The sequence below is a fragment of the Monodelphis domestica genome, chromosome 2 (assembly GCF_027887165.1).
Source record: "Monodelphis domestica isolate mMonDom1 chromosome 2, mMonDom1.pri, whole genome shotgun sequence".
NCBI classification, from domain to species: Eukaryota; Metazoa; Chordata; class Mammalia; order Didelphimorphia; family Didelphidae; genus Monodelphis; species Monodelphis domestica.
Genome location: NC_077228.1, coordinates 204,600,482 through 204,626,873, shown reverse-complemented (window position 1 = coordinate 204,626,873; position 26,392 = coordinate 204,600,482). Strand labels below are relative to the sequence as shown.

Below are 26,392 nucleotides of genomic sequence, written 5' to 3'. Positions count from 1 at the left end.
GAAAGTCAAGTTAATTTTGGAACTAGTAAAAGAATCATTCAGGGTTCAAGTTTCATAAATAACCTATAGACAATTACTGGTTGGGGTCCAAAACAAGGTGTACTGTTGGAAGTAAAAGTAGTGACCTAGGCTGGCTCAAAAACGGCCCAAATGTCCTTAGTCATAGCAGTACACTGCGGTAAATGCACAGCCTCCCAAGATGACTCATTTATTTGTTTTTATTATTATTATAATTATTTTAAAAACCTTATTTTTTTCATCTTAGAATCAACACTAAGTATTAGTTCCAAGGCAGAAGAGTGGTAAGAGCTAGGCAACGGGGGTTATATGACTTGCCCAGGGTCACCCAGCTAGGAATTGTCTGAGGCCAAATTTGAACCTAGGACTTCTTATCTCTGGGTCTGGGTCTGGCTCTCAATCTATTGAGCCACTTAGCTGTTCCCTATAGCATTGATTTAAATGAGTGACTTCTGTCTACTTACAAAAATGAATCTCTCAGTTTTATTGTCATATCTAATACTTCCATCAGTCTTGGGTTTAGAACTCTGGGCAGCAAGGACTGTAATGATACTGCTACCATTCAACAGTATCTAGGATAGTATGATAAGCAATCATGCAATGATTGGTTTCACTTTCTAACTATGTGATCATAGGGAAGTCATTTAACTGTTTGAAGTCTCACTCTTATCATGTATAAAATGGGGATGACACTTATAATACATCATGAGATAGTTGTAAAGGAAGTAATTGTCTAACCTTAAAGAGAGGGCTTTTTTCTTTCCAAGCAAGTAAAAATTAGGAAAGAACCAATATTTCCCTTACAACACTCTAATCTGAGAAAGCTCTGGGCCCCTGGGAATAGGTCTTTTACCTTTACAGGCTGATCCTGAGCAGAATCCAATGTTTCATTGCTTTTCTCTTTCTTTTTTTTCTGCTTCTTTTTCTTCTTTTTGGCTCCACTGTCATTGGCTGGACTCAAACCACTGTAAGACAAAGCAAACACTAATGTAGGATTTAAGGGAAAAAAAATAATTGTGGGCCAAACTGACTCATATATAACATTCAAACAGTGTCAATGGCTTTCTGCAGCTATTGAAAGAATCTGGGTCCCAGTTGGGATCTTTAGAGGAGAACATTGGGGAGCTCTTATTCCTTATTACTTCAAAGGAAAGGCCAAATGAAGACAATCCATTTATCTGGAGTGGGGTTTTCCATTTCTATCCCTAGTTCAGATTGTGTTCATTTTCCTCTATATGTTCCTATACTGGTAGGACTGAGTTTAAATAAAAACTAATGACATGGCCAGAAACTCTGCCTCACCTGTCACTAACACTCTTTTAGAGCACTCAATTAGACAGGATCAAGTCATGGCATTCTCCATTCTCGTTAACTCTTCTCTGTTTACACTGACCTTCCCTTTCTCTTTCCCCACTGATCCATAAAGTTACAAGTTTCCCCAGCTGGACCTAATGCACAAAACAGCAATGGAAAGTGGGGGATGGGGAGGGGAGATTGAGAGAACAGCAGTTGAGTATTGTTGTGGCTTGTAGAAAGCACAAGTCTGCAGCCAGGGAACAATGAAATCTGATGAAAAATGGACATGCAGTCTGGACACTGTGTGCAAAGCCCTGCCAGCTATGCCAAGGAGGTAGTAGTGTAGAAGAACTTGTGGGAGATGAGAAATTTACAATCCAGTGGGAGAGAGAGGACACGTGAAATATAAAAGAACACAAAGAAAATATAGCAAGGGCAGCCTGACACTGGTGAGAGGAACAAACAAGTAGCAGCCTTTAAGAAGGTGGAGTTAGCAAACAGACTGCATCCTTGTTTATTTAACAGTCATCCTTGTGGGAGGTACTTTAGGGGACATAGATTCAGGCATAACAATGAGTGATAATCACAATCCTTGCCATTTGCCAATAGTTCTGCCATCATTCTGAATACCAGGACTCTTCACACAGCCCAAGATTGTATGAACTTTCTTGGCTGCCCTACAACACTGTTGGCTTATATCTCAGGGTCCTGGATAGTTATCAAAGCTGGCTAGTCTTTACATTTATCTCTATTAAATATCATCTACTTTGTTTTAGCCAAATGTCCTAACTTGTCAAGACTTTTTTGGATCCTAATTGTCATCCAGTGTCCAATCCACCAAACTATTGAATCATCTAATGTCTTTCCACAAGAACAGAATAAAAGATTTTACTAAATACTGGCTAAAATCCAGGTAAAAAAATACTAGAGCATTTTCCTGATTTACTAGTTTAGTAACTGGGTCAAAAAAGAAAGGTAAGATTATCATGATCTTTTCTTGCTGAAACCAGCCTGGAGATCTTTATGATCACTTCCTTTTCTAGATGTTAATTTACTGTACTTTTAGTAATGCATTCTAGAATTTTTACTAGGAATTATAGTCAAGCTTACTGCCTTGCACGTATGCAGATTCTCTCCCCCACCTTTTTTTGCTGGTAGGGTATGGAAGGAATATGTCATTCTTATTTGGCCTCTCCATGATCTTTCAAACCACAGTGCCAGTGGCTCAGGAATCATACAGGCCCATTTCTCCAAGGTCCTTGGTCATCTGGGCCAGGAGATTCAAACTTATCAACAGGGGTTTTGTACTATCCATTCTCATCCAAAAATCATTCTTCTTGGCAATGAAAAAGCAAGCAAAATAAGAATTGGTCAAGTTTTAACTCCTCTCTGTCATCCATTATTATGGATGGTGTTCTTTTACCCAGAGTAGCTTTAAAAACTCCTTACTACGGTCTCTACTCTCCTTGTCAGCCTCAGCTTACTCAATTCTCTCCATGTCTGCAGCGACAGTGTCTTTAAACTATTTCCCAATCCTAACCCCTACTTTTTAAATCACTGGAAACATTTCCTTGGTATTTTTGTAATTTCATTTTTGAGATCTTCCCAATTCAATTTAACAAACATTTAAGTGTCTACTATGGGTCAGGTCCCAAGAATGCAAAAGCAAACATGAAACCTATCAAGGAATTTCCATTCTACCCGAGGAAAACAACATGTACATAGATTACATCGATACAAAATCAATATGAAGTGATACAGGGAAGCACTAACAGATAGGAAAATCAGGAAAGGCCATTTTGGGTGTGATTTTTGAGCTGATCTTTAAAGGGAGCCAGAGGTTTTCAGAGTAGAACTGAGAACAGTTCAGGGAATGTGCTGTATTGGGAACAGCAAGCAGCCCAGTTTTCTGGGGTGAATAGTATATAGTCAGCCTGGAAAGATAGGCTGGCTAGACTATTAAGGACTTTAAATATCGCAGATGAAGAGCTTTTATTTTATTCTGGAATCAATTAATATTTTAATTAATTTAATTTAACTGGCCTTAGAATATATATTTGGAAATATTTTTTGGACTGACTTCTGAAGAATCTTAGCCAGAATCTCACCTAGCTTTTCTCTAAACCCTTTGAAATCTACTCTCTCAAACCTAGGGTATTTGCCTATTCCCAGCTGGAATGGTCACATCCCCTCCAAGTTCTATTATGTCCCTTCCTTTTTGACCCAGAATAATCTTCACTTGTTGGTTCCACCTCCTTTTAAAGAATGAAATCATTATTAGGTATCAAGAAATAACTACCTTTAAAAATGCTATCAGAACAAAAAGTCATTTGTTAAAAAATTTCAGAGTAGCACTATAGTGCAAAAAAAGTGGTAGCAACTTAATGCATAGCACAAGGAAACAGTTAAATTGTGATTAAAGGAATAGAATATTACAATGCAATTAAAACTCCTAAGTATTAGGAAAAACCTTTCTGAAATAATGCAAAGCCAAAATCTGTTCCACCCCCAAAACCAGAACATGAACAGAGTATATTCTAGCTCCAGCTGTATAATAGAAAAAATGAATAAGAATGAAAAAAGAATTCCACTGTGAGCTTAGAAGGAATAACTGATGTTCATCATTAAGTTTTAATAAATTACACAATAAACAAACTTGAATTAGCTGCTGATTCTGGCTCAGAGAATGCTCCAGCAGATGTTTAGACCAAAGACCCCCTCCCCCTTACCCACTATATCATGCCTCAGCACTTGTTATTTCTTTCCTAAACTTCTCTTCTATTTCCTCTTTTTGTCTAGGCCTCCACGGTACACTCCAAGGCCAATCCAAATACTCTTCACCATGCTTCCCCATTCTGCATAATTTTGCACATAAAACAGAATCTTCTTAATAAGCATTGCTACTCTATCCCCACCTATCCTGTTTTGTTTGAATAAGGTATACTCATAAAGAACTAAATTTTAGTCTTGGGTTTCATCTCACAAAATCAGTCATACTTCACCAGGTTAAATTTGCCTCCTTGCTTTAGGATCATTAGTTCGTTTTACTAACTCAAACATTGTGTTTGAATATAGGTGATTGAAGCCTTGGGTTTTTATGACTGGCTTCTTTCTTATTTTTTTAATCTCTTGACCATATGGACCGTTATTTGATGATTAAGAAACTTTCAATTATTTTATATACAGCCAGAATGGGTGATAGATTGTCACTTTCCCCTTTAAAATGTCTCTTAGACTAGATGGTGGTCAACATTCTTCATTGTATCAGTGAACAGCCAGTCTCCTAGCTCATCAACTTGGCTACTTTCTAAATACCTAAATCAATTCCCATTATTTCCACAGAATCTTCCTAAAATAATGCCTTTCAAGATGTATATAATCGAGATCCACAGTTTCATATACAATTCCTCCTTTCCTGTTCCACTATGTATATAGAAGTGCTCATTTTACTTGATGTTTAAATTCAGAATTAAAAGTTTCTTTAAAAAAAAAATATTGCTTTCATCATGCTATCCTTCACTTAAGAACCTAAACGATTCCTTATTTCTCACATCAAGTCCAAATCCTTTGCCTGACTTTCAAGATCCACAGTAACTTGGCCCCATTCTTCGTCTAACTTTATTATTTTGAACTATTCCTCAATACCTACGCTCTGCTAGAGACACATTGGTCCTTGTAATCTTCAAAATAAATGATCTCTCATAATTATACCTTTAGTCATGTTATTCTTTCTTCACCTTAAACACACACATACCACCTCTTCCCTTACTTATCAAAATCCTACCCATCTTTGAGTTCCTCCATAAATTTCACCTCCATAAAACATTACTGGACTTTTCATCTCACAAAGGTTTCTTTTGACTCTTACCCTGTTTTCATTATTTGTATGAAAAAAACTTTCATCATACCATGAGGTTTTAAAGAATAGAGGCCAAACAACATGGCAGCAAAGGAAAATGGTCCAACCATTCTGGAAGGCAATTTGGAACTATGAATAAAGGGCTTTAAAAGACTGCTCACCCTTTGACCCAGCCATACCACTGTTGGATTTGTACCCCAAAGAGATAAGGAAAAATATTTGTATAAAAATATTTATAGCCATGCTCTTTGTGGTGGCAAAAAATTGGAAAATGGGGGGTTGTCCATTGATTGGGGAATGGCTAAACAAATTGTGTTATATGTTGGTGATGGAATAATACTATTGTGCTCAAAGGAATAATGAACTGGAGGAATTCCATGTAAACTGGAAAGACCTCCAGGAACTGATGCAGAGTGAAAGGAGCAGAACCAGGAGAACATTGTACACAGAGATTGATACATTATGGTACAATCGAATATAATGGACTTCTCTACTGGCAGCAATGCAATGACCCAGGACAATCCAGAAGGACTTAAGAGAAAGAACACTGTCCACACCCAGAGAAAGAACTGTGAAAACAGAAATGCAGAAGAAAAACAAATGATCGATCACATAGTTCAATGGGGATATGATTAGGGTTTTGATGTTAAAAGATCACTCTACTGCAAATATGAATAACATGGAAATAGGTTTTGAACAATGATACATGAAAAAAACAGTGGAACTGCTTGTCAGCTTCAGGAGGGGGCAGGAAAGAGGTGGGGGGAGGGATTGATCATGAATCATGTAACCTTGGAAAAACATTCTTAAAAAAAAAAAAAAGAATAGAGGCCAAATGAAATAACACTTCTCTGTGCCACAGCATATTGTAAAGTGATGGGCACATAAGTTAGCCATCAATATTTGATCAAAATAAGTATTAGAACTGGGATGAATCTCTCTTATCTCTTTAGGATCTAATTTAGAAATTATTTTATTGATTGAAAATTTCTCATATCAACCTGTTAATTCATCATTCCTCACATAAAGGGTGAAGTGGGGATAGCAGCAAATCTTCCCTCATTAGCTTAGTTGATGTGATCATACTCATTGTAAAAAAGACCAATGTATTAATCTTAAGAAATTATTTATACCAGGGAAGCTAGTGGCTCAGTGTATTGAGACCAAGAGTCATACCTAAAGACAGGAAGTCCTGGGTTCAAAACTGGCCTCAGACACTTCCTAGCTGTGTGACCCTGGGTAAGTCACTTAACTCCAATTGCCTCTCCCTTACTGTTCTGCCTTGGAACCAATACTTGGTTTTAATTCTAAGACAGAAGATAAGGGTTTAAAAACAAATTTAAAAATCCTCACCAAGGTATTAAAACACAAATAGCCTCTTTTAAAAGTATGAACACCTTTTTGATGAATCAAAAGGATGCTAAAGCAGACTACCTGTGTGACCTAGGAGGAGGCATTTAGTCTTCCTAGATCTTAGCTTTCTCATTTATAACATGAGGAAGTTGGTTCTTTCTAGCTCAAAATCTATAATTCTATGAAAATTGCTGGATGAGCAAAAAATGGGTTTTAAATAGCCAAATCCTAGAGATGAGGACTGGGGAGGGGGAAATGAAATTAAGGAAATTCTTTCTCAGCATGAGCTATGAGCTCCTCTTGAGATGCAGCTATTTGATCAGGAGGAGCTAGCCATCTAATTGGAAATTTTGTGAGGATTTCACTAGGAAGAGAGAAAGAGCATCAAGGCCCGGAAGTTCTGTAGTAGTATGTTGTCTTAGCCATGTGTTCCCAAATATACCATTGTACTCTAAATTTATGTCCACTCTTCCCATAGACATGTTGTACATTTGTGGGAGAGTAAAACCCAGGCTTATGGTGAGAATGTTTTGTAGTTAAAATTCTTACTATAACACTTTAGTAAATTCCTTTGATAAGGGCTGTTTTTATACGCTCACTGTTAGAGGAGGAGATATATGGTAGTGGCTCCTGAACTGAAATGTTAGGGAGTGGTACTCAGAAGATAACTCTGGGAGTCCTTTTGTAGTAGCTACTTTATGGGAACCCAATCCATAAGCTTCACTTGGGGGAATAGCCCAGAGGAGGTATTATGTTATGCTCTAAATAAAACAAATTGGAGTACCTGAACTTCCTACTTCTTGAGATTACAGACCAACAATTTACTAAAATATTTGTTTAATTAATTAAAACAAGCTCAAACACAACAAAACTACAGAGATAAAATACAGCAGAAAATTTTTTGGATTTAGAGGGAGGCAATTTGATTTTGAACTTAAACCAGAACAATTCTTCCTTTCTCAATGAGTTCAGTTTCTGGATCACAGTTTCCCTCTATATTCTAACTCTTACTCTGTATCCTAACTTCTAAGGTCCTTCATCTATTTAACTCTCCATACCTACCCTTTTTTTTTTTTTAAACTCTCACTGTCTGTCTTAACTAGGTGCAACTAGGTGGCTCAGTGGATTGAGAGTCAGGCCTAGAGACAGGAGGTCCTGGGTTCAAATCTGACCTCAGACAAGTCCTAGCTGTGTGACCCTGGACAAGTCACTTAATCCCCATTGACTAGCCCTTACCACTCTTCTGCCTTGGAACCAATACATAGTATTGATCCTAAGACGGATAGAAAGAGTTTTTTAAAAAAAAGAAAGAAAGAAATTGGTTCCTCTGGTCCTGAGGCTGGGCTCTCAACCTACTAGCTGCCCCTGGCTATATACTTCTGACCTTGTTAAAACCTAACAGTATTCCAATCACCCACTACTATTATTCCACTCATAGAACTTCTTATAAACCCATTCTTCCTATGCCTTATTCCCCTATTCTTTGTCATACTGGTAATCTGAAATCCATCTATCTCTCAGAACTCTCCCAGGCAACTAGACTTATTCTGGCTTTACTATCCTTCCTTTTCAATCTCAACCACTTAAACTGGTTGAAGGAACTGGTGTGTTGGAAGGACTTTCCATAGCTGACTGGTACCCAGTTCTTTACATATGGTCTCCCTCAGAGGAACACGAACTCCTTTGAGGGGAAGGATTGTTTTCTTTCCTTTCTTTGTACCTCCTAGCACTTCTCACAGTGGTAACACAAAACGAATTGATTCTATAACATAAACAATGGGTTCTCTAGTATTTGCTAGAAGTTCTCCAAGCAAGGAAGGGGCCCAATTCCTTCAGGTCCATAGATTTGTCATGAACTCAAGGCTCTTTATCAGTCTGGTTTCCCTCCTTGGAACAATCCAGGCTGTCAATACTCTTTGTGATCCCTAGAACTAAGCCCAAGAATAGAGACATGTTAACAAGGGCAGAGTGGGATTATCATCTCTCCGTTCCTAAAAGGTGTGCCCTTCTTAATGCAGGAGAAGATCATATTTGCTCTTTTGGCTGCGACATCACACTGATGACTCATATTGAACTTTCGGTCCTCTAAAACCCCCCAATCCTTTTCAGAAAATTGCTAACCACACCTTCCCCAAATTATATTTGTGAAGTTGACTGGTTTAGACTTTACAGTTATTCCTATTGAATTTCATCTTAGGTTTAGTAATGCTGTAACTCAGGGATTCGCAAACTATGGCCAAAAGGGCAAATCTGGCCTGCCCTTTTTTGCCCTCCCAAATCTGGTGGCACCTCCCCAATTTTCATGATCTTCCTAATCTCACCGATGATGGTTCAGTCTTCATCTTTTTAGTTATCCAGGTTTTTACCCTTGTTGTTGCTGTTCTCTGCCCCTCACTCTCCATAATCAAGAAGTTTTCAAATCTTGCCATTTCTATACCATCTGTTCCATCTGTCCCTTTATCACCGTTCACAGCCAGCTGCCATCTAACTAGGTTTGGGCCCTTGGCACCTCTTTCCTGGACAACTATGATGATGTCCCAGTTGGTGTCCTTGCCTGAAGTCTGCCAAGTCCCACACCCTGTTGGAAAGACTTGAAGTACAGCGCTGATGAAATACTCCCAAAAGACCAGCTTAGTTAAATTCAGAAAGGCTCAGCACCAAGAATTTTTTTGGCCACAAGCAACAAATGAAACCAACTAATGAGGGGCAAAAGGTTGGGATATACATTAATGGAAGAAGCACTGGCCCCAAGGAAATAATTGATCTTCTACAGTAATAACTTTATTATTCAATGTTGTTAACATGCAGGTATATCTTGCTCAGTCAGCCCATTCCTATTCAATTGGGTCTAATTAATCCAGGAGATAATAATCCTTTCCCACCAGTCCCAGGATAACCCTAGAGAGATTACTAAACTTAAAATTCTAGTAGTTGTTAGGTGATGAAATAGCTCCCTGCCCTTAATTCATCATTCAAATCAGTTCATGTAATGCATGACCAAGCACCATTAAATGACTTAGATGAAATCATGTTCATACAGCAGAAAGGAATGACAGCTGAAAAAGATTGAGATGAAGGTATTAAGAGATTGCTCCTCTGGGGAAAGTTATACAGTAGAGAATATGAACTAATGAGGAACAATAATCACATTCAAATGAGTAAAGTGTATGTGATGACTTCTGTTATTTCAGGAAGTAGGAAAGGTCAAAAGATGAGCTCAACCCACTCCACACATTTTCAAAATTGAGCTTATGATCATCAAAAACATTGTAAAATCTGTACTCCTGCCCATAATTACCTCTAATCTGTCTTGGATGGCCAATAGAAATGTTTTTGTGCCACTGTAAGCATGAGAGATCCAGTAGCTATGGAAGAAGAAACAGTACTAAGAATCTTGTTCTATTTTGTGTATCATCAATAGGGATGCCAATAACCCACATGGGCACAAATAACTAAGAAACTGGTTTAATTTTCCTTGTATAGGCTTGTACTAACAAATGGTGAAATTGGGAAGGAAAAAATCCTGTTTCAACTTGCTCACCAAATATACAAGATTAAGAGCTGAGGAAGTATAAAAAACTCGGTCCTATTACAGAACAGATATTAAGCCATTTTCTATAAAAGAGCATTGTGAATACTCAACTTTATATCAAACCACATTAAAAGGATTGCCTGAGGGGAGACTTCCAAGTAGTCCAACTTGATGAATAATAGTAGCCCCAGATTTGCTTTAAGGTGATTATAAATATTTCATCATAAGAAGCCAGGTGAACACTGCAGAAAACCAAAAAAGGGACCTAGTAAGGCAACTGACCAGGCTTAGGCTAAGTCTCTGGACATCCCTAAACCAAAGCAAGAAGCAAAGAAAAATCAGAGTGCCCTCAAATGGTTTGATTCCATTTCTGAAGAAACCAGGATCTGGGTGAAAAGTTTAGTGAAAGTTTCATGGAGAAGACTGAACCTAAGATAAGGGGGGAATGAAGTCCAAGCACAGTCTATACAAATACCACTAGTAGGGCATGCTAGAAAATGTAAATTCCATTGTGTATTGGATGGACTGTGTAGCCATTAGGCTCTCCTTAAATTTTGTGATTCTGTGAAGGGGAAAGTACAGGATAAGACTGAGAACAGCTAGTAATCTAGTTGGGTTTATACAAAAGTGGAAAAAAGGAAGTAGTATAAAAAATGGCTAGAAGTGGGATTGGAAACATGACTTTAGTGATAGCCTGAGAAGTCTGTATTTATCTTATAGTCAATAAAGATCCAGGGGGGTTTCATGATCACATTTGAGCATTAGAAAGATTATTTATGGCAGCTGTGGAAAAGATGGTCTAGAGCAGAAGTCAGTAGACTACTACTGCCCAAGGGCCCAATCTGGCCAGTTTTTATCCCCCTAGCAAGCTAAGAATGATTAACATTTTAAAATACATTTGCCTGGCAGGCCTTAGTTGGTGGACCTTAATCTAGATGACTGAAACAATGGAGACAAGGAGAACAATTAGGAAGTGAGAAGGAGTGACTTAATGAGAGTGAGTAGAGAAAAAGGGATGAATACAAGAGATACTGCAGAAGCAAAACAGCCATGCCTTAGATGCTAATTGGATATGGGGATGAAGGGGTGACTAGGAAGACAGCAGAAATAAAAGAAATAGAGAAATTGGAAGATGGTATAGGGTTAGTGAAGAATGGAGGAATTAAAATGTAGATTCATGTAGTCTCAAGTGGCAATAAAGCACCCAAATAGAGATGTCAAGAAGGCAATAAGAAATATGGCACCGAAGCTCAGGTTATAAGAACTGATTGTTTAGATTGTTAATGATTCCATTAACACAAAGGTGGTGGCTGAAGTCATAGGAGTGGATGAGATCTCTAAGGTAGAAATGTATAAATGAAGGAAAAAATTGAAAACAGAGCCTTGTGGAACACCACAGCACAGGTATGAAAGGAAGGCAATGACTTAAAAAAGCACGGTCTTAGATGTCAAGGGGAAGAAGATTACCAAGGAGAAGATAGTCAATAGAAATATAGCTTTAGAGCTGGAAAGGATCTTAAAATATCATCTAGTCCAACTCCTTTCATTTTAAAAATTATAATATTTATATAAAATATTTTATAAAATAACACGGAAACACCAGAGAGATTTGGACATGCTTACAGTCACTCAGATAGTGAATGTCAAAGATTTGGTTTCTAACTCCAAACCCAATCCTCTTTCCATTGCAACAGGGAAGATATAGATTGAGAAGTCCCCTGGATGTGGTATATAAAAGGGGATTGGGTAAGTGGAGGCAGCAAGTATAGATCAACAAGAGGGAATGATTACTGGAGCAAGGTCCTCATTTGGGCAACTGGGAAAAGACAGTATAAAGACTATAAGCAGAAGAGTAAACCTTAGCAAGGAGCTACCATCTTCTGAGTGGAGGAAAGGAGAAGAAAAGGGTTTAAGGCAAAGAAAGGATTTTTAAAGTACAGAGGAAGAGAGATGATAGATGATCTGAATCTTCTTGGCAAAGTGAGAGAGGAGAAACTACTGAGAAACAGGGTTATAGGTGGAATTAGGGGCTTCAGGAGAGAGGTTAGTAATAACTGTAGGGAATGGATTAGGAAGACATTGATGAATAAAAAGATGGCTGTGCAGTGGTGAAAATCACACTGAGTTCAGAGAGTATGAATTTGTAATTAGCACAATTTCCTGATTTCTTCTAGCAGTGCTGGGTGTCTTAGAGATGGAACAGGGAAGATTGATACATGTTTCAGGATTAGATACTAGAAGAGTTAGATCTTCAGAAGGACAATGGGGCAAGAGCTTTGAAAGTGGAAGATGTGGTCCCATTAATATGGTTGACTGTAAGGTGAAGGGAAAGAAGGGGAACCCAGAAGAGGAGTGAGGCAGTATGTAACAGTGGAAAGAATATGGCTGGTTCTGGAGTCATAAGACCTGGATTCAAATCCTATGTCTGAGGCTTATTACCTATATGAGCTTGGATAAGTCTCTTAACCTTTTGGAGACTCAATTTCATCTGAAAAATATGGGGACTGGACTGCCTGAGTTCCCTTTTTGGCCCCTTGGTCCTATGAACTTTCTTGGATCTCAGTTTCTTCTATAAAAATGACAGGTTTGGACTAGATGGCCTCTAGGACCTCTTCAGGCTAGTGAATACAAATTCAGTCTCAGATACTTACTAGCTATATGATCCTGGGCAAGGTACTTAGCCTCTCTGTCTCAGTTTCCTCAACTATGAAATGGGGATAATAATAGCCACTGCCTTCCAGGGTTGTTTGGAGGATCAACTGAGATATTTGCAAAGGCACACAGTAACTGGCACAGAATAGGAACTTAATAAATGCTTATTTCTTTCCTTCCTTCCAGTTTTCTGTCCTAGTCTCTCATAGATCCCTATGACTGAGAGTACAGGGAGAGACCAAGGGATCAGAGACCATGGTAAAAAGAAGGAATTAGTAGGAAAAGCAGAAGGACAAGAGACTGTAGTAATCAGAGAGAAATTCAGAGTTGTAGATTTTGGAAATGGAGGACTGTAAAATGATGGCAATGTCTAAGGTATATAAAATGATAATGCTTAGATATATAAGGTAAGGTGTGTCTAGTCCCATGGACAGTCAAAAAAGGGTGGAGATGGGACATCACTGGAATAGAGGAAGTTGAAGACCTGGACAGGGTATCAGGAGAGTTTTCAAATCTTGACTATTCACTTGTTTCATCAAATAAAGGCTCTGAAGAAGAGACTCTGTGCATTTTCATAGCACTATCATTCTGGGAGATGCACAAACAAAACCAGAATCTGAGATTAAAATTCCTGACTTTTCTACCAGAGGCAGCATGATAAAAAAGCATTGTATTTAAAGTCAGGGGGGACATAGGTTCAAATCCTACCTCACCCATTTGTGGTGCTGTGGACAAGTAATTTAACCAAAACTTGAGTATCTTCATTTGAAAAATAGGGATTTAAAAAACCCCACAGTATTTATCTCAGATGGATGTTTGTGGATCAAAGGAGGTAATGTATGTCAAGTACTCTGTAATTCTTAAATCCCTTTGTAGTAATCTCTACTCTCTTTCCCATATTTTCAATATTAAATTTTTGCTTTATTATAAGATTTACACAGACCTGATCTACAGTCATTTGCCCCATTCCAATTTTCCCATTTCTATTAATACCACCATTTAAAAAATCTTGGCCTCATCTCTCTTTCATCTGTTCTATCTAGTCAGTCACCAAAATCCCTTTGATTTTTTCCTTCAATCCCTTTCCTCTCTATTCTCCCTAAACCCTGCCACCATTCTCATCACCTCATGCCTAAATGATTGCAACAACCTTCCCATTGGCCTTCCCTGACTCCAATCTCTCCTCCTCTTAATCTATCTAGCATACAGCTGTCAGCATTTCTTTTCTTCCTTAAATATCACTTTCATTACAACACTGCCTGGCTTTAAAGCTTACAATGGATCTCTATTTCTTAGTGCATTCAGTCTAGACTCTTTTAACTAGTTCATAAAACCTACCTAATCAATTTGATGTCTAAGGACACCCTAATACACATTCTCTCAGTTCCAAGATTATGCTACCCTCATTCTTATTCACTCTGCTCTTATTGGTCACTTCACCTAAAATGCCTTTCCCTCTCTTTTCTAACTACCTAAATCCTACCTACCTACCTGCTCAAATCCCCACAAATCACAACACTGACTGAGAAATCATTCAGATCATTGTACTTTGTATCCATTTAATAGTTGAGAAAACTAAGACTCAGGAATATTCAATAGATTGCTTAAAGTCCGGTGAGTCATAAAAAAAGTTCATACTATTACATCTCACTGCTCTAACACGTACCTGGTTAATCTCTCTCTTTTCTGAAGTATAGATTCTGTATTCTATATCACACAATTCCCCTCTGAAAATTTTTTTGATAAACCAATTTATTCTGATGTCTCCACTTAGTATGGGAGTGACTTGGGCTCTTGAAGGCCAAGCTGTGGTGGGGGCTTATAACAAGCTGGAAAAGCTGTGGGCAGGAGCCTAGGGCACCAGGGAGTCTGCTGAGCAAAAACCAGGCTAAGTTCTAAAAGACTCATCTTATACAGATTAGACACAAGGGTGATGTATTTTTTGGTCACAGAAAGTCCTGATGTCTTTCTGCTAAGCCACGTAGGGGTTTCTGTCTGTTATGTGGAAACCTGGAATTTCACTACTGACACATATCACTTCATTAAATTTTAAATTCTCTGAGAGTGGAGAATAGTATGACACACTGCAGGTATTCAATAGCTATTGTTTGCTTGATTAAATTAAAAAAGAGAGAGAGAAGGAAAATGTGAACACTCCAAAACAAAGTCTGCTAGCAAAACCACTTAATTAATTCTTTCTATGGAAAAGGACTTCAGTGTTTTGTTTTGGTTTTTTATATCAAAAGCATCCTAAGAAAACAAAGTAAATATACTGTTTTGAGCTACTGGCTTGTTTTTTTTTTTAACATATTTCTCATTTCCTTGACTTCCTCAGTGCCAACAATATCCCTACTACAATAGGTAATATTGTAATTTTTTAAAAATTGCACCAATGTCTAAAATGCACATCAGTTTTGGATCATAGTTTAACACCAAGAAAGAAAATTCAGGGAACAAAAACAAGCAACCTATGCCTCTTAGTTTCTCCCCTAAGAAACATCAATTCATCTGTTTGGCTACAACTTAGGCTTTTAGGACAATTTAGTGAAAACAAACTCTAGTCTTTAATAGCCTTTTGATTCTATTTTTAGACATAGGGAAATCTTTCTGGCAAAGCAATTTACTCATGAGGTATGATACTTACATTTGTAATCCTATTAGAATCCAGACAGCCCCAAGAAAGGCAAATGAAATGGTATTTATAAGAGACTGTCCAGATGGCAAATCACATGGTGTATAACAGGAGTATTCCAGAGTCCGTCTACATACTGTTGAGTAGGCAGGACCATTAATACAGTACATCAGGCTCCACAAGTTGCACTGATCAACAATTTGTATAAAAACACCTCTTGTATTCTTTTGTGAAATACAAAAATTATGGGATTGCCATGGAAGTGCGATGAAAACAAACAAGTTTGTGGTAAAGAATTTAAAAGATTTTGTCTTTGTCTCACCTGATTCCTTGAGTTCTAGTCAAGTCTTCAGTATCATGAGCATGAGAAAAATTCATTTTAAAATGAATGGTGATGAGGGGCGTACTAGTATTGCCAGGAAAAAAACAAAAGTACAAATGCTATTCTAGACAGTAGTCTATCAATTTCAAGATAAAAATGACTGCTCTCTATAGGTCATTACTACCATAGTTAAGAAATTTCTTCATTGACCTCATCTAAGCACCAACTGAAAACTATCAACAAATCTGTATAATATACTGATCTGTGTGGAAGAAATTGGTGGTTCAATGGATAAAGTATAGGGCCTAGAATAAGGAAGGCCTTCATTCAATTTGGTCTTAGACATTTATTAGCTTTGTGAACCTAGACAAGTCACTCAGTCTATTTGCCTCAGTTTTCTCATCTCTAAAATGGGGATAATAATTAGCACTTATTTCCCAGGGTTGTTGTAAGGATCAAATGAGATAATAATTGAAAGGCACTTAGCAAAATACCTGGCATATAGTGGGTGCTATATAAATGTTAGCTATTATATAAATTATACAAATTTGGCTATAAAGCCAACTTCAAAGTTACAAAATCCTATCAACAAACTCAGGGAAATGCTAAAGGCTGAACTGATCCAAAGGCAGTAATTTCTCCTCTTATTCCTTCATATTTTCTACTTAGAAGAAAGCATGGCTACATTAAAAGTCATCAAGAAAGTTCAGAATGGAACTCTTCAGACATCTCAGAAAAGCCAAATGGTGAGTTAGAAAGATAAAGAATGAGTCTCACTACAAAGGCTGACTTATGAACCATCTACAACTAGTTCTAGATATAGACATCAGATATTCAAATATAGTCTCTAAAAAAAAAAGAAAAATAGGGCATAGTAATGACCTATAGGTTCAAGCTTATCAATGAAATTAACAAATCTTTATCAAACAGCTCCTATGTGGTAAGGGATAAGACTACAAAGACAAAAATGAATCTGTCTACTCTCAGAGCTTAAAATCTATGGAGATAATATATGTGAATAGATGCATATAAGTAGATGCAGAATAAATGCAAAATAAATGTGTGGTAGATTATGAAGGGAAGGTACCCACAGTTGGGGAGACCAGGAGAGACTTTAGGTAGAAAATAGTACTTGAACTGGATAATGAAGAAGTTAACAGATAAAATAAATTATGGGGAAGGAGCACAAAGGGAGGGGCAGGATATGAAACATTTTGTGGGAAGAACAGCAAGAAGAAAAAAAAGTTTGGCTGGAAAGTAGAGTGTGGGAAAAGTAATGTGAAACAAAGTTGAAGTAGTGTAGGTAGGGACCAAAGCTCAAAGGACTTTAAAAGGCCAAGACATTTTTACTGAGCAAGGGGACAGTGATAAGATCAGTCTTTTGTTGTATAAATACCACTTTAGCAGCTATGTGGCAGAAGGATTGGGATGGGGAGAAACTTGAGGCAAGGAGGCTAATTTGGAAGTCATTGGGATAGTCCAGGAAAGAGGTGAATAAGGCCTAAACCTACATAGTGGCTCTGTGAGCCGTAAAGAAGAAATCAGATGGAGGAGTGATAGAGAGGTAGAAATGGCTAGATCTGAAAACTGATTGACATGGGAAAGAGAAGTAGAAAACAACAAAAAGGACACACTATGGATAGCTACAAAGATGGTGAGTAACCTAACAGAAATAGACATTTGGAAGAGGAAGGATTTGCAGGAAAAGATGAGTCCTGTTTTAGAACTGTTGCATTTGAGATGCATATGGGACACTTGGAAAAGGTCCAAAAGGCAGCTGCAAAATATAGTATTAGAATTCAGGATAAAAATTGAGACTAGATGCATAAATAATCTTTAACTCATGGAAGCTGACAAGGTTACCAAGAGAGTATAAAGAGAGAAGAAATGACTGCTAAGGACAGAGCCTTGAGGCACATACAGTGGGCATGACATGGATGGAGTTCTATCAAAGTTCTATCAAAGCAGAACCAAGACAAATCAAGACACATATACACAGGCACACACAAGCACAGGCAGGGTATCCAGAAGGTGAGGTGTGAGATGGTACCAGAAGCTCAAGAAAAATGGAGTTTTTTAAAAGTCCATTAAATTTGTCAATTAAGAGAACACCAAAGGATAGCTTGGTGGCTTAGTGGATATATTGTTAGGTCTGAAGATGGGAGGTCCTGTGTTCAATTCTGAACCAACACTTTTTAGCTGGGCAAGTCACTTAACACCAATTGCCCAGACTTTACTGTTCCCTCTGCTTTAAAAATGAAACTTAGTATTACTTCTAAGACAAAGGTAAGAGTTAAAAAAGAGAGCAAGAGCATTGGTAATTTTTGAAAGATAGGTTCCTGTTAATGAGGTTGGAAACTAAATTGCAAGGAGCCCATAAAAGACTGACTAGAGAAGCTGGAAGCAACAAGTATAGTTAGCTTTTGAAAGGAGTTTGGCTGAAAAAGAGATAGTATGATTAGGTAAATGGAGATGATGAGCCCCAGTGAGGATTGAAAGAACCCTTGGAAAAGGAAAGGTTAAAGTAAGAGTCAATCTGCTGGAGGTCTTGGGAGGGGATGGATCAAAAACAACTATAAAGGAGTTGGTGGAAAGAGTCACCTCTTCATCAGATAGTGAAACAAGAGTATAGGATGATGTCAAAGAGTTGTAAGATGAAGAAAAAGGAGAAGGAGCTCAGAGTGAATGGCTGGATTTTCTCAGTACATTGTAAAGTGAGGTCCTCTGCTAAAAGGGTTTAGAGGAGAGGAAGAATGGGAAGTTTGAGGATAAAAGAGGTCTGCAACCGTATCTGTGAGTAGGATAGGGAATCAATTAGGAAAGGATAAAAGGACTTAATACAGTGAGGGCCTAAGTGAGGTTAGAGAGCCTAAATTTGTAGTGAACCCAGACAGTTCAGTTGGGTGACTTCCACCATTACAGGGCATTATAGGAGTGAAGGAGATGGACAGCAGGGGTTACCCAAGATTGAAGTTTAACAAGGGAACCATGCCAAAAGGACAAGATGACAACAGATTTGAATAAAGGGCAGTATAGAACAGAGCTGGCTAACTATAGGATTGGGAAGAGAGGAAAATGAAGTCATAACCTAGGATATGGTCTGAGTATTAAAGGCAGAGAAACTGGAAGACTGCTTGAGTCTTTAAACTCCAGGACAGCAACAGTATCTGCTTCAGAGAAATTAGCAAATTTGTAGCATGGCAGGGAAAGTGGTGTAGTGGAAATAGCAGTGGATTTGGACTCAGGACTCCCAAATGAAAAACTAGCTCTGATATGTAAATCAGGTAAAATAATATATACTACTTATACCATTGGACTATTGTAAACAAAGTCCTTGGTAAACCATTAAGTACTCTTTCAAATGAAAATTACTATGATTATAGCATTACTAGTTTATGAAAAATATAATAAAAATCTGTTATATTAAGTCATTAAGACCCGGGCACTGAAGAGATGGTACATTTTGGTTCTTTAAACAACTTATCTGAGTGAAAGCATTAACTTTTAGTAAAACTAGGAAATAAAACTAGTAAGCAGGTTAGTCTAACAATGTGCAGAATCAGCAAAACTGGTTTGCCATAAGCAGCAGCCTCCCTGAAATAGATTCTCATTTACTCCTCATTTCTTCTCCTTTTTAGTTTCTCTTCTCTTTGAAGCAGTCCTTGATTAGTTTCTTTTTAAATCTCCTCTTAATTGGGAAATAAAATTAGAAAGCCCATTTGATATCAGTAATGAGGTTTCTCTCTTTCTGCTTTGATCTGGTTTTGAAAACTGGAAGCTGGAGGGGAAAAGGAAAAACAAGACTGAAAAAGATTCCTTCTTTTCATGAGCCTGAAGCAAATAGAAAAATGGGTAAAGATGGGTAAAGAAAGTACTACATATGGGGTAACTAAAGAATAAAACAAAGCTGCCCGAATAAAAGCAAATTTATATAATATACTTCTAAAGACTTTTCTCTTATGCATCTAAGAGGTAGAGGAAACATTAACATGATTTCTCTGATAGAATGTAAGCTCCTCAAGGACTGAGATGTCTCCATTTTGTAATTCTATTCCATCCCCAAGCATAATACTTGCCATCTAGTAGGCCTGTTAACTGTCTGAATACTAGCTTTAAAATGGTAAAGAACTGGAAACTGAGGGCATGCCCATCAATTAGGGAATGAATGACCAAAGTTATGGTATATGAATGTGATGAAATAAAATTGTACTGGAAGAAATAATAAAAGAGTTTCAGAAAAACCTGTACAAACTCATGCAAAATGTACAGAACCAGAATAACAATTTATACAGTTAACAGCTATATTGTAAAAAATCATCAACTTTGAAAAGATTTGGTAAATCTGATTGATACAATGACCAAACACAATTCCAAAGGACTCATGTTGAAACATGTTATCCACCTCCATATAAAGAGATAATGGATTCATATTGCAGGCTGTAGCATATTTTCTTCTATCTCTTCAGGAAATGACTAATGAGTGAATTTATTTTGCATAATTATATATTATTTGTAATGGATTTTATTTTTCTTGTTTTCTCATTGGGTGGGCAAAGGAGATAATTCAGAACTGAAAATAAAATTGAATTAAAAAAATTTTTTTAAATGAATATGCCACTGTGGGGAAATATATTAAGAGAACACAGTCTCATCTTATGTCAGAGAAAATGCCAATGAATATGTAAACCCTGATCAATGGGCTTTTTAACACAAAGACTTATCAACATCTCAATGAGATTGGTGACAAGGGAAATCAGAAATAATTGTTTTGATTTTACACAGCAGAGGAAATCTCCAGAGAGTCTAGAGATATATTCATTATAACAACCACTATAGAATCCAGGAAATAAATTGGATCCTTCCCTTTCACATTCCTAGAAACATCAATTATTATTTTTTCCGCTTTAATGCTTTGTACTATTATTTCTTTGAAAGTTCTACATTAAACCCTCCCCCCATATCATTATAAGCAAAGCCTTCTATATAGTCTTCTGATCATTAAAAAAAAGAATTTTTGCGAGGGATCTTGGAAATTATCTAGTTCAAAAACCTCATCTGTCCAAGAAAATTTGTCTTAAGACAAATAATATTAATTTTATTTACTCAAATACCTAATACCTTTCTTAAGAAGAAATGAAACACCAGAAAACTAGAAGAAAAAAGTCTGCAGGCAATTCATTTTTGTACTGCATTCACCCAGAATGTGCTACTAATTCATGTAAAATTATTGAGAGATCAAGACTTCTTAAGTCATTATCTCACAATTAGGGAACGTGTGTGAAAGTGTTTATGAAAGCACTTTATTGAATAACGCTTTAAAATTTTCATAATGATAACTTAAAGGACATTCGGAATTTGCTTAATTGAATTTCAAAGTGTTTCCCATTCATTCAGTATACAAATTTTAACTCATATGTGGCTATGATCTACACCAATGTAAAGGCCAAAGAAAATTTGAGGAACAGTTTTGTCTACTATTAATTTTCAATGGGTACTCACTAGAAGGTTTCTACCCCAAATCTGAAGATTATGAAATTATTTTGACACTTCACAAATGCGCAAATTTGTAACATGAGCCTTCTGGAGAAAGAAAAAGCAAAGGGAATGGAAGTCTGTATAAGAGAATGAAGAGCCTTACACTTATAGGAAAGGGTAGAACTAAAAAGTCTCTCTGGTTAGACCAGAAGCAAAGAACTTATTTCAGATAAAAGCTGTAAGCACATTTTAAAAATCTAAAGATCAGAACTAGTGCTTCTCCTCTAAGATACAGTCTTCATTTTTCATCTACTCCCATTTCTACACATGGAATGATATCAGAAGTTCATTTGTGATAACAGAACAAAACCAAGTATTGAACATCACTTTTTAAAAAAAAAAAGCTTCCATTTTCTTATACTGGAAATAATAAAAGAGGTTCTGAAAAAATATTTTGCAAAAGGTTTTTAAAAAGCAGAAAGAGATCACAGAAAACAAAACTAGTTTCAGTCTTGTAGACAGATGACTGAGAGGCATGTACTCAGTCACTGTTCTGCAAGATAAGTTAAAACAAACTATCCAAAAAGAAAAAGACTAGTCCTCTCACTCCAGAAATGACTTTCACTTTCAACAAGTTTCATATCTAACCCTGACCTCTCCCCTAGGATAACTGCTGTTTCCTTCCTGTTCTGCTTCTTCCTTTTAAGCATTTCCATTTGTTTGACAAAATGTAAGCTTTTATAACCATCTATCTTCTATGAAATACTGCAATGTGATTTTAAATTAGAAAACCAAAACTCTGACAGTATGTCTTTTTCTCAATCTCAAGAGTATTGTTGCTGGGCCAAGATCAACATAAGAAATTATCAGCGTGAATATTATAATCAAACTCACACAAACTTCAGCAGTCTTATGATATTACATACCACCATGACTTTCAGTAAAGAACTTAAACTTTGAAATAATTTGGAAATGAAAAATGAATAGCAAGGTATAGCTTATAATCGATGGGCAATGGATTGTTTGCTCTAACAAAACAAAGCCTGACCTATTAAAAAATCTTCACACTCAAATGTCCAACCCAACTTCATTCTTTTGAGTATAGTACTGTTTAAAACTGAAAAAGGCTGTTTAATAATCACAAGTTTCCTCAAAATGTTGAATAAGGGATGCAGTAGTAGACCTAGAACCATTGGATACAAAGCACAACTCTATTCCATCTCCTTGAATTTGGTGGAAAAGAGTACTTGGATAGTTTTGGTTTTGTCTGAACCTGTGATTTTATCAACTCAATTCATCAAGCATTTATTAAGTCTATGTTATGTGACAGGTACTGAAAATACAAAGTAAAAAACCATACATTTCCTGCCCTCAAGGATCTTCCTTTATTTGGAAATTCCCAGAATTAAAACTCCCTCTGCTGATGCAAAACAGCAAGTCATCAGTAACTTAAAATCTTACATTGTTGCCTAGGGCACTAATGACTGACATGCTACTGAGACTAGTAGGTTTCAGAGGTAGGACTTGAAACCAGATTAACACTAACCTGGGAGGCCAGCCCTCTATTCACCTGGCTGCCTCTAACTTTTGACAGATAACAGCACAAATTTGCTAGTACACTTAATTATATACTGCAGATGAATCTTATGGACTCTTGGGGACAAGGGGCATCATCTTTTAACTACCACCTAAGGTTTATAAGGCCCTTCAGGACCTTCGGATTCTTTAGTAGTGAAGAACAGCAACATAAGAACACAAAATGTTATTTTACAACGTAATTATGGTTTGTAATGCCTGTTGGGCTTCTTCTCTGGTAAAGGCACTACACTAAAGAGAACTATTACTAATTTATTGGGAATGGGTTATTCTCTTCACCGGGCATGTCTCTCTGTAGCTTTCCGTTCTTTGGAAGACATTGTGTTTGGGGTCCAAAATGTTGTGCCACCTAAAATTATAAACAAAAAACACCCCTCCCTCAGCCGGGCCTGTAGCACACGGAGGGGCTATAACAGAGAACTTTTATATAATAGGAGTACTGAATGTCTCAGGCCTTGATTGCACAGTCCCCACCCCTGGTAATTGACAAAGAAAGTAGCCAATCACCAGTCAGGATCCCACTGCCTTAGCAAATGAGAATACGAAGGTGGGGTTAGGCTGGGCTCCGGGCTGTACCCCATACCCCCCGAGACCCAGGTTGTGAGGAGACGAATTAGGAAGTGGGCTCGGAGGAACTCGTTACCCCCGATTGTAGCTGTTCTCCTCCTCGTTCTCGCAGTCGCTGCAGTGCTCATGGCCGTTCCCGTTCCCTTCCATCATCTGCGGCGCCGGAGGCGGCTGCGGCGGCGGCGGCTTCACTGCTGTCTCACTCTCATCCGCCATCTTGAGTTGGGAGAGCCGGGCTCCGCGCCCCGCTACATGAGGAATTGCTATTGGACGAGGAGGAACCGGCGATGTTTTCTGGGCGTTGTAGTCTTTATGGGAGGGAACGAACGGGTAAAAGGGGAGGGCTCATTTTCGGAGAACAGATCAGCATGAACTACCTTACCCAGAAATCACGAGGTCAGGGGGCGGATCTCTGCTAATAGTAAAGTCTTTTTGGAGGAGTCAAAGTCCAGAGGTCTTCGGGATTTGGATGCCTTTCGAGGAAAAGAGGGGCCTTAAAGGTGGGGGAGGGTAGACTCCTTAAAAAGCACGGCCTGCACAGCAGGATGCTGGTAGTTGTAGTTCAGTGCCTATCTAGGGTACCTCACATGGACTTTTCCAAGACCTGAGGTTTGACCTTAACCTACCCTTGGCCAACCCAAGGCCCTAAGCAAGCAGTTAATTTGCTGCCGTTAATAACCGTTACCGTTCTGGGGTAAGTGAGATAGACAGAGGCCCGAGGGTGCGGGCAGGAAGGAAATTCTTTGGGGCTGGAGTGTTTCTTGCGGAGAGGGTTTTAGTGAGGAGCTTGATTTGGGGGATGGAGGGAGAATGGGAAAGGTTCTCTTTAGTCCATACCTAAAGGCTCCAATTCCATCCAAAAGGTGAGAGCTAATCTCCCACTCCACGTGGTCCCGGGGCATAGTGGAGCACATTAGATCATGATGTCTACCAAACTCGTTGATGGTATGAGCAGCAGCTGTTTTATGGAGTCTGAGCTGGTTTCCCCGGGTAGTCGTTGGGGAGCTCTTTCCTTGGTTATCTTCTGGGTTATCGGTTTGACTTTTTTGTCCCTTGCGGCTTGGGAGTTTATAAGCTCCCACTGCCCTAGGCACTATGCTTAAAGGCTAGGGGGGGTTGGGGTGGGGCAGGTACAAAGAAAGGTAAAAGACAGATGAGTAGCTCTCAAGCTAATGGACAAAAATGCAAATCACTATATACAAACAAGCTGTATACAGAATAAATAGGAAATAATCAAGAGGCTACACAGTTGTGTGGATTCCTTTCTGACCCACCCGGACCACTGCCAGGGTGCATGTGGAGTAGCCAGCATTTTATCTAAATTGTATCCTTTTGAATCTTGAGAAAATTTTCATTATGTGTGAAATGAGAAATTAGTGTGTTAATTCTCAAGTTATTAAAAATTGTTAATATCTAAAGGGTGGTGTACCCCTCCCCCCATTCTTACCAAAGCTTTGCAACTTTAAGGGAGCTTGTCTGGGAATTGTCCCAGGCCAATGGTGTTAGACCCTGTGGTTCTCTAAGTACTAATCTTGAGTACCCTTTTGTCTTAGAAGACTCTGCTATTGTATCTTTGTTGCCCTTCCTAGATAATCCAGTGGTGAACTACTCTTTGTATCTGTCTCTAACTTTCTAGTCATTTCTTTCATATACTGATTTGTTTGGATGTAGCTATTGTGAAGCTATTCTCCAATTTCTTGAAGATGTTAATAAGCTTGAATGTGTTCATTGTAAAGTCAATGTAAAACTATTCAACACTTTGTCTCCAACTATTGTAAAATGTTATATTCCCTTCTGGGAGACTTGATTACCTCTGGATTCTCCTCTAAGTAAGGGATTTTTCTGTAAATTTTTTGGTATTTTGTCTTGGGTCAATTTGAGGTAGTGTCCCACATTTTCTCTGTAATCCTTTGTGGCATTTCTTTTGGGTCCATGACTGGACAGTGCTTCCCTCCCATCTCTCTCAATAAAGCCTTATATTTTAAATGATTGATTTCTATGGTCATATATTTTTTAGTAGGTGGTAAAAGAGGGTGCACTTTGAAAATTCCAAGATCCCCTCAATTTCCATCCCACACAATTGCATTAGAAATAATGTTTATTATTGTTTACTAAAACTGTACTTGAATATGGTTGTCTTGAAGAAAATATTAAAAAAAACCCTCAATTTTCCATGGTATATATGTTTTTGTTAGGGGGATAGGGTACCCTAGTGAGACTTCCCTGAAATCCAGTTAAATGACATGACATTGTAACCTAAAGGAGAAAAATTTCTGGTGAACAATAAACATTCCTCATCCTAGAAAGAACGAGAAGTTTGACTATCTTAATTGCCCAACTACTAATCCAGAGCATTTGTCCCTAGCCTCTCTGCTGAAAGTTTCCTAAAGAATATTGAAGGGGAAATGACTAATCATTCTTGGGCTTTATGGGGGTGGCTTTTGTAGTCCAACCTAGCCCAGCCCCAAGACTGTTGGTAGAAAACTATCAAGGTTCATGAAGATGAGAAGGATGGGTGCAGGGACCAGGAAATAGCTGCTGACTCATCACACTTTTAGAGGCTGAGGAGTTGCCCCCTTGGCAATAAGTGATAACCTAACAATGTCAGAGAGCTCAGAATTGGTAAATTGATAAAATGTGTGACCTTGGCAAGTCATTTAACCTCTATGTCAGTTTTCTCAACTGTAAAATGGGAATAATAATTGGCATCTTCCTCCCAGGCTTGTGAGGATCAAATGAGATAATAATTGTAGAGCATTTAGCACAGTACCTAGCATATGCTATCATCATGATTATTAAATATTGTTAAATGCAGCTTACTATGATAAACACCCCAGAGTTACAACTATCTGATCTAAACCACTTAAAATAACTGGTTGCATTTGGAGTTTGATGTTCTGACCAGATGTTACCACTTCCCAGTCTCCCCAACCTTCCTTATGGACTCTCTCTTGTTATGCAAAATAGTTTATGTGAGACTCCCAGTTAAAATGTACAGTCTTCCCTGCCTGTTGTGGGCATTCTTGTGTCCCAGTGTTATGTAGTGACTCTAGATTGCAATCTTCTCAACTCTATTAAAAGACCTTCATT

The 26,392-nt window shown here is 37.9% G+C and overlaps 2 protein-coding genes across 3 annotated transcripts in view; one reads left to right on the top strand and one right to left on the bottom strand.

The window, feature by feature from the left end:
* Positions 1-23,714, bottom strand: part of NMT1 (N-myristoyltransferase 1) — a 53,045-nt gene extending 29,331 nt beyond the window's left edge. The window contains exons 1-2 of the mRNA XM_001368310.5: positions 23,379-23,714; positions 872-983 (exon numbers count right to left, since the gene is read on the bottom strand). Coding sequence (XP_001368347.1) covers positions 872-983; positions 23,379-23,518 — 252 coding nt within the window. The 5' untranslated portion in view covers positions 23,519-23,714. The remainder of the gene's footprint in view (positions 1-871; positions 984-23,378) is intronic.
* Positions 23,715-23,865: 151 nt separating this feature from the next.
* The window catches only part of DCAKD (dephospho-CoA kinase domain containing), a 53,114-nt gene continuing 50,587 nt past the window's right edge, over positions 23,866-26,392 (top strand). The window contains exon 1 of one of the 2 annotated variants that reach the window (XM_001375433.5): positions 23,866-23,996. The gene's annotated coding sequence lies outside the window, so the exon portion shown is untranslated. The remainder of the gene's footprint in view (positions 23,997-26,392) is intronic. The other variant, XM_056816987.1, reaches the window with a different exon arrangement.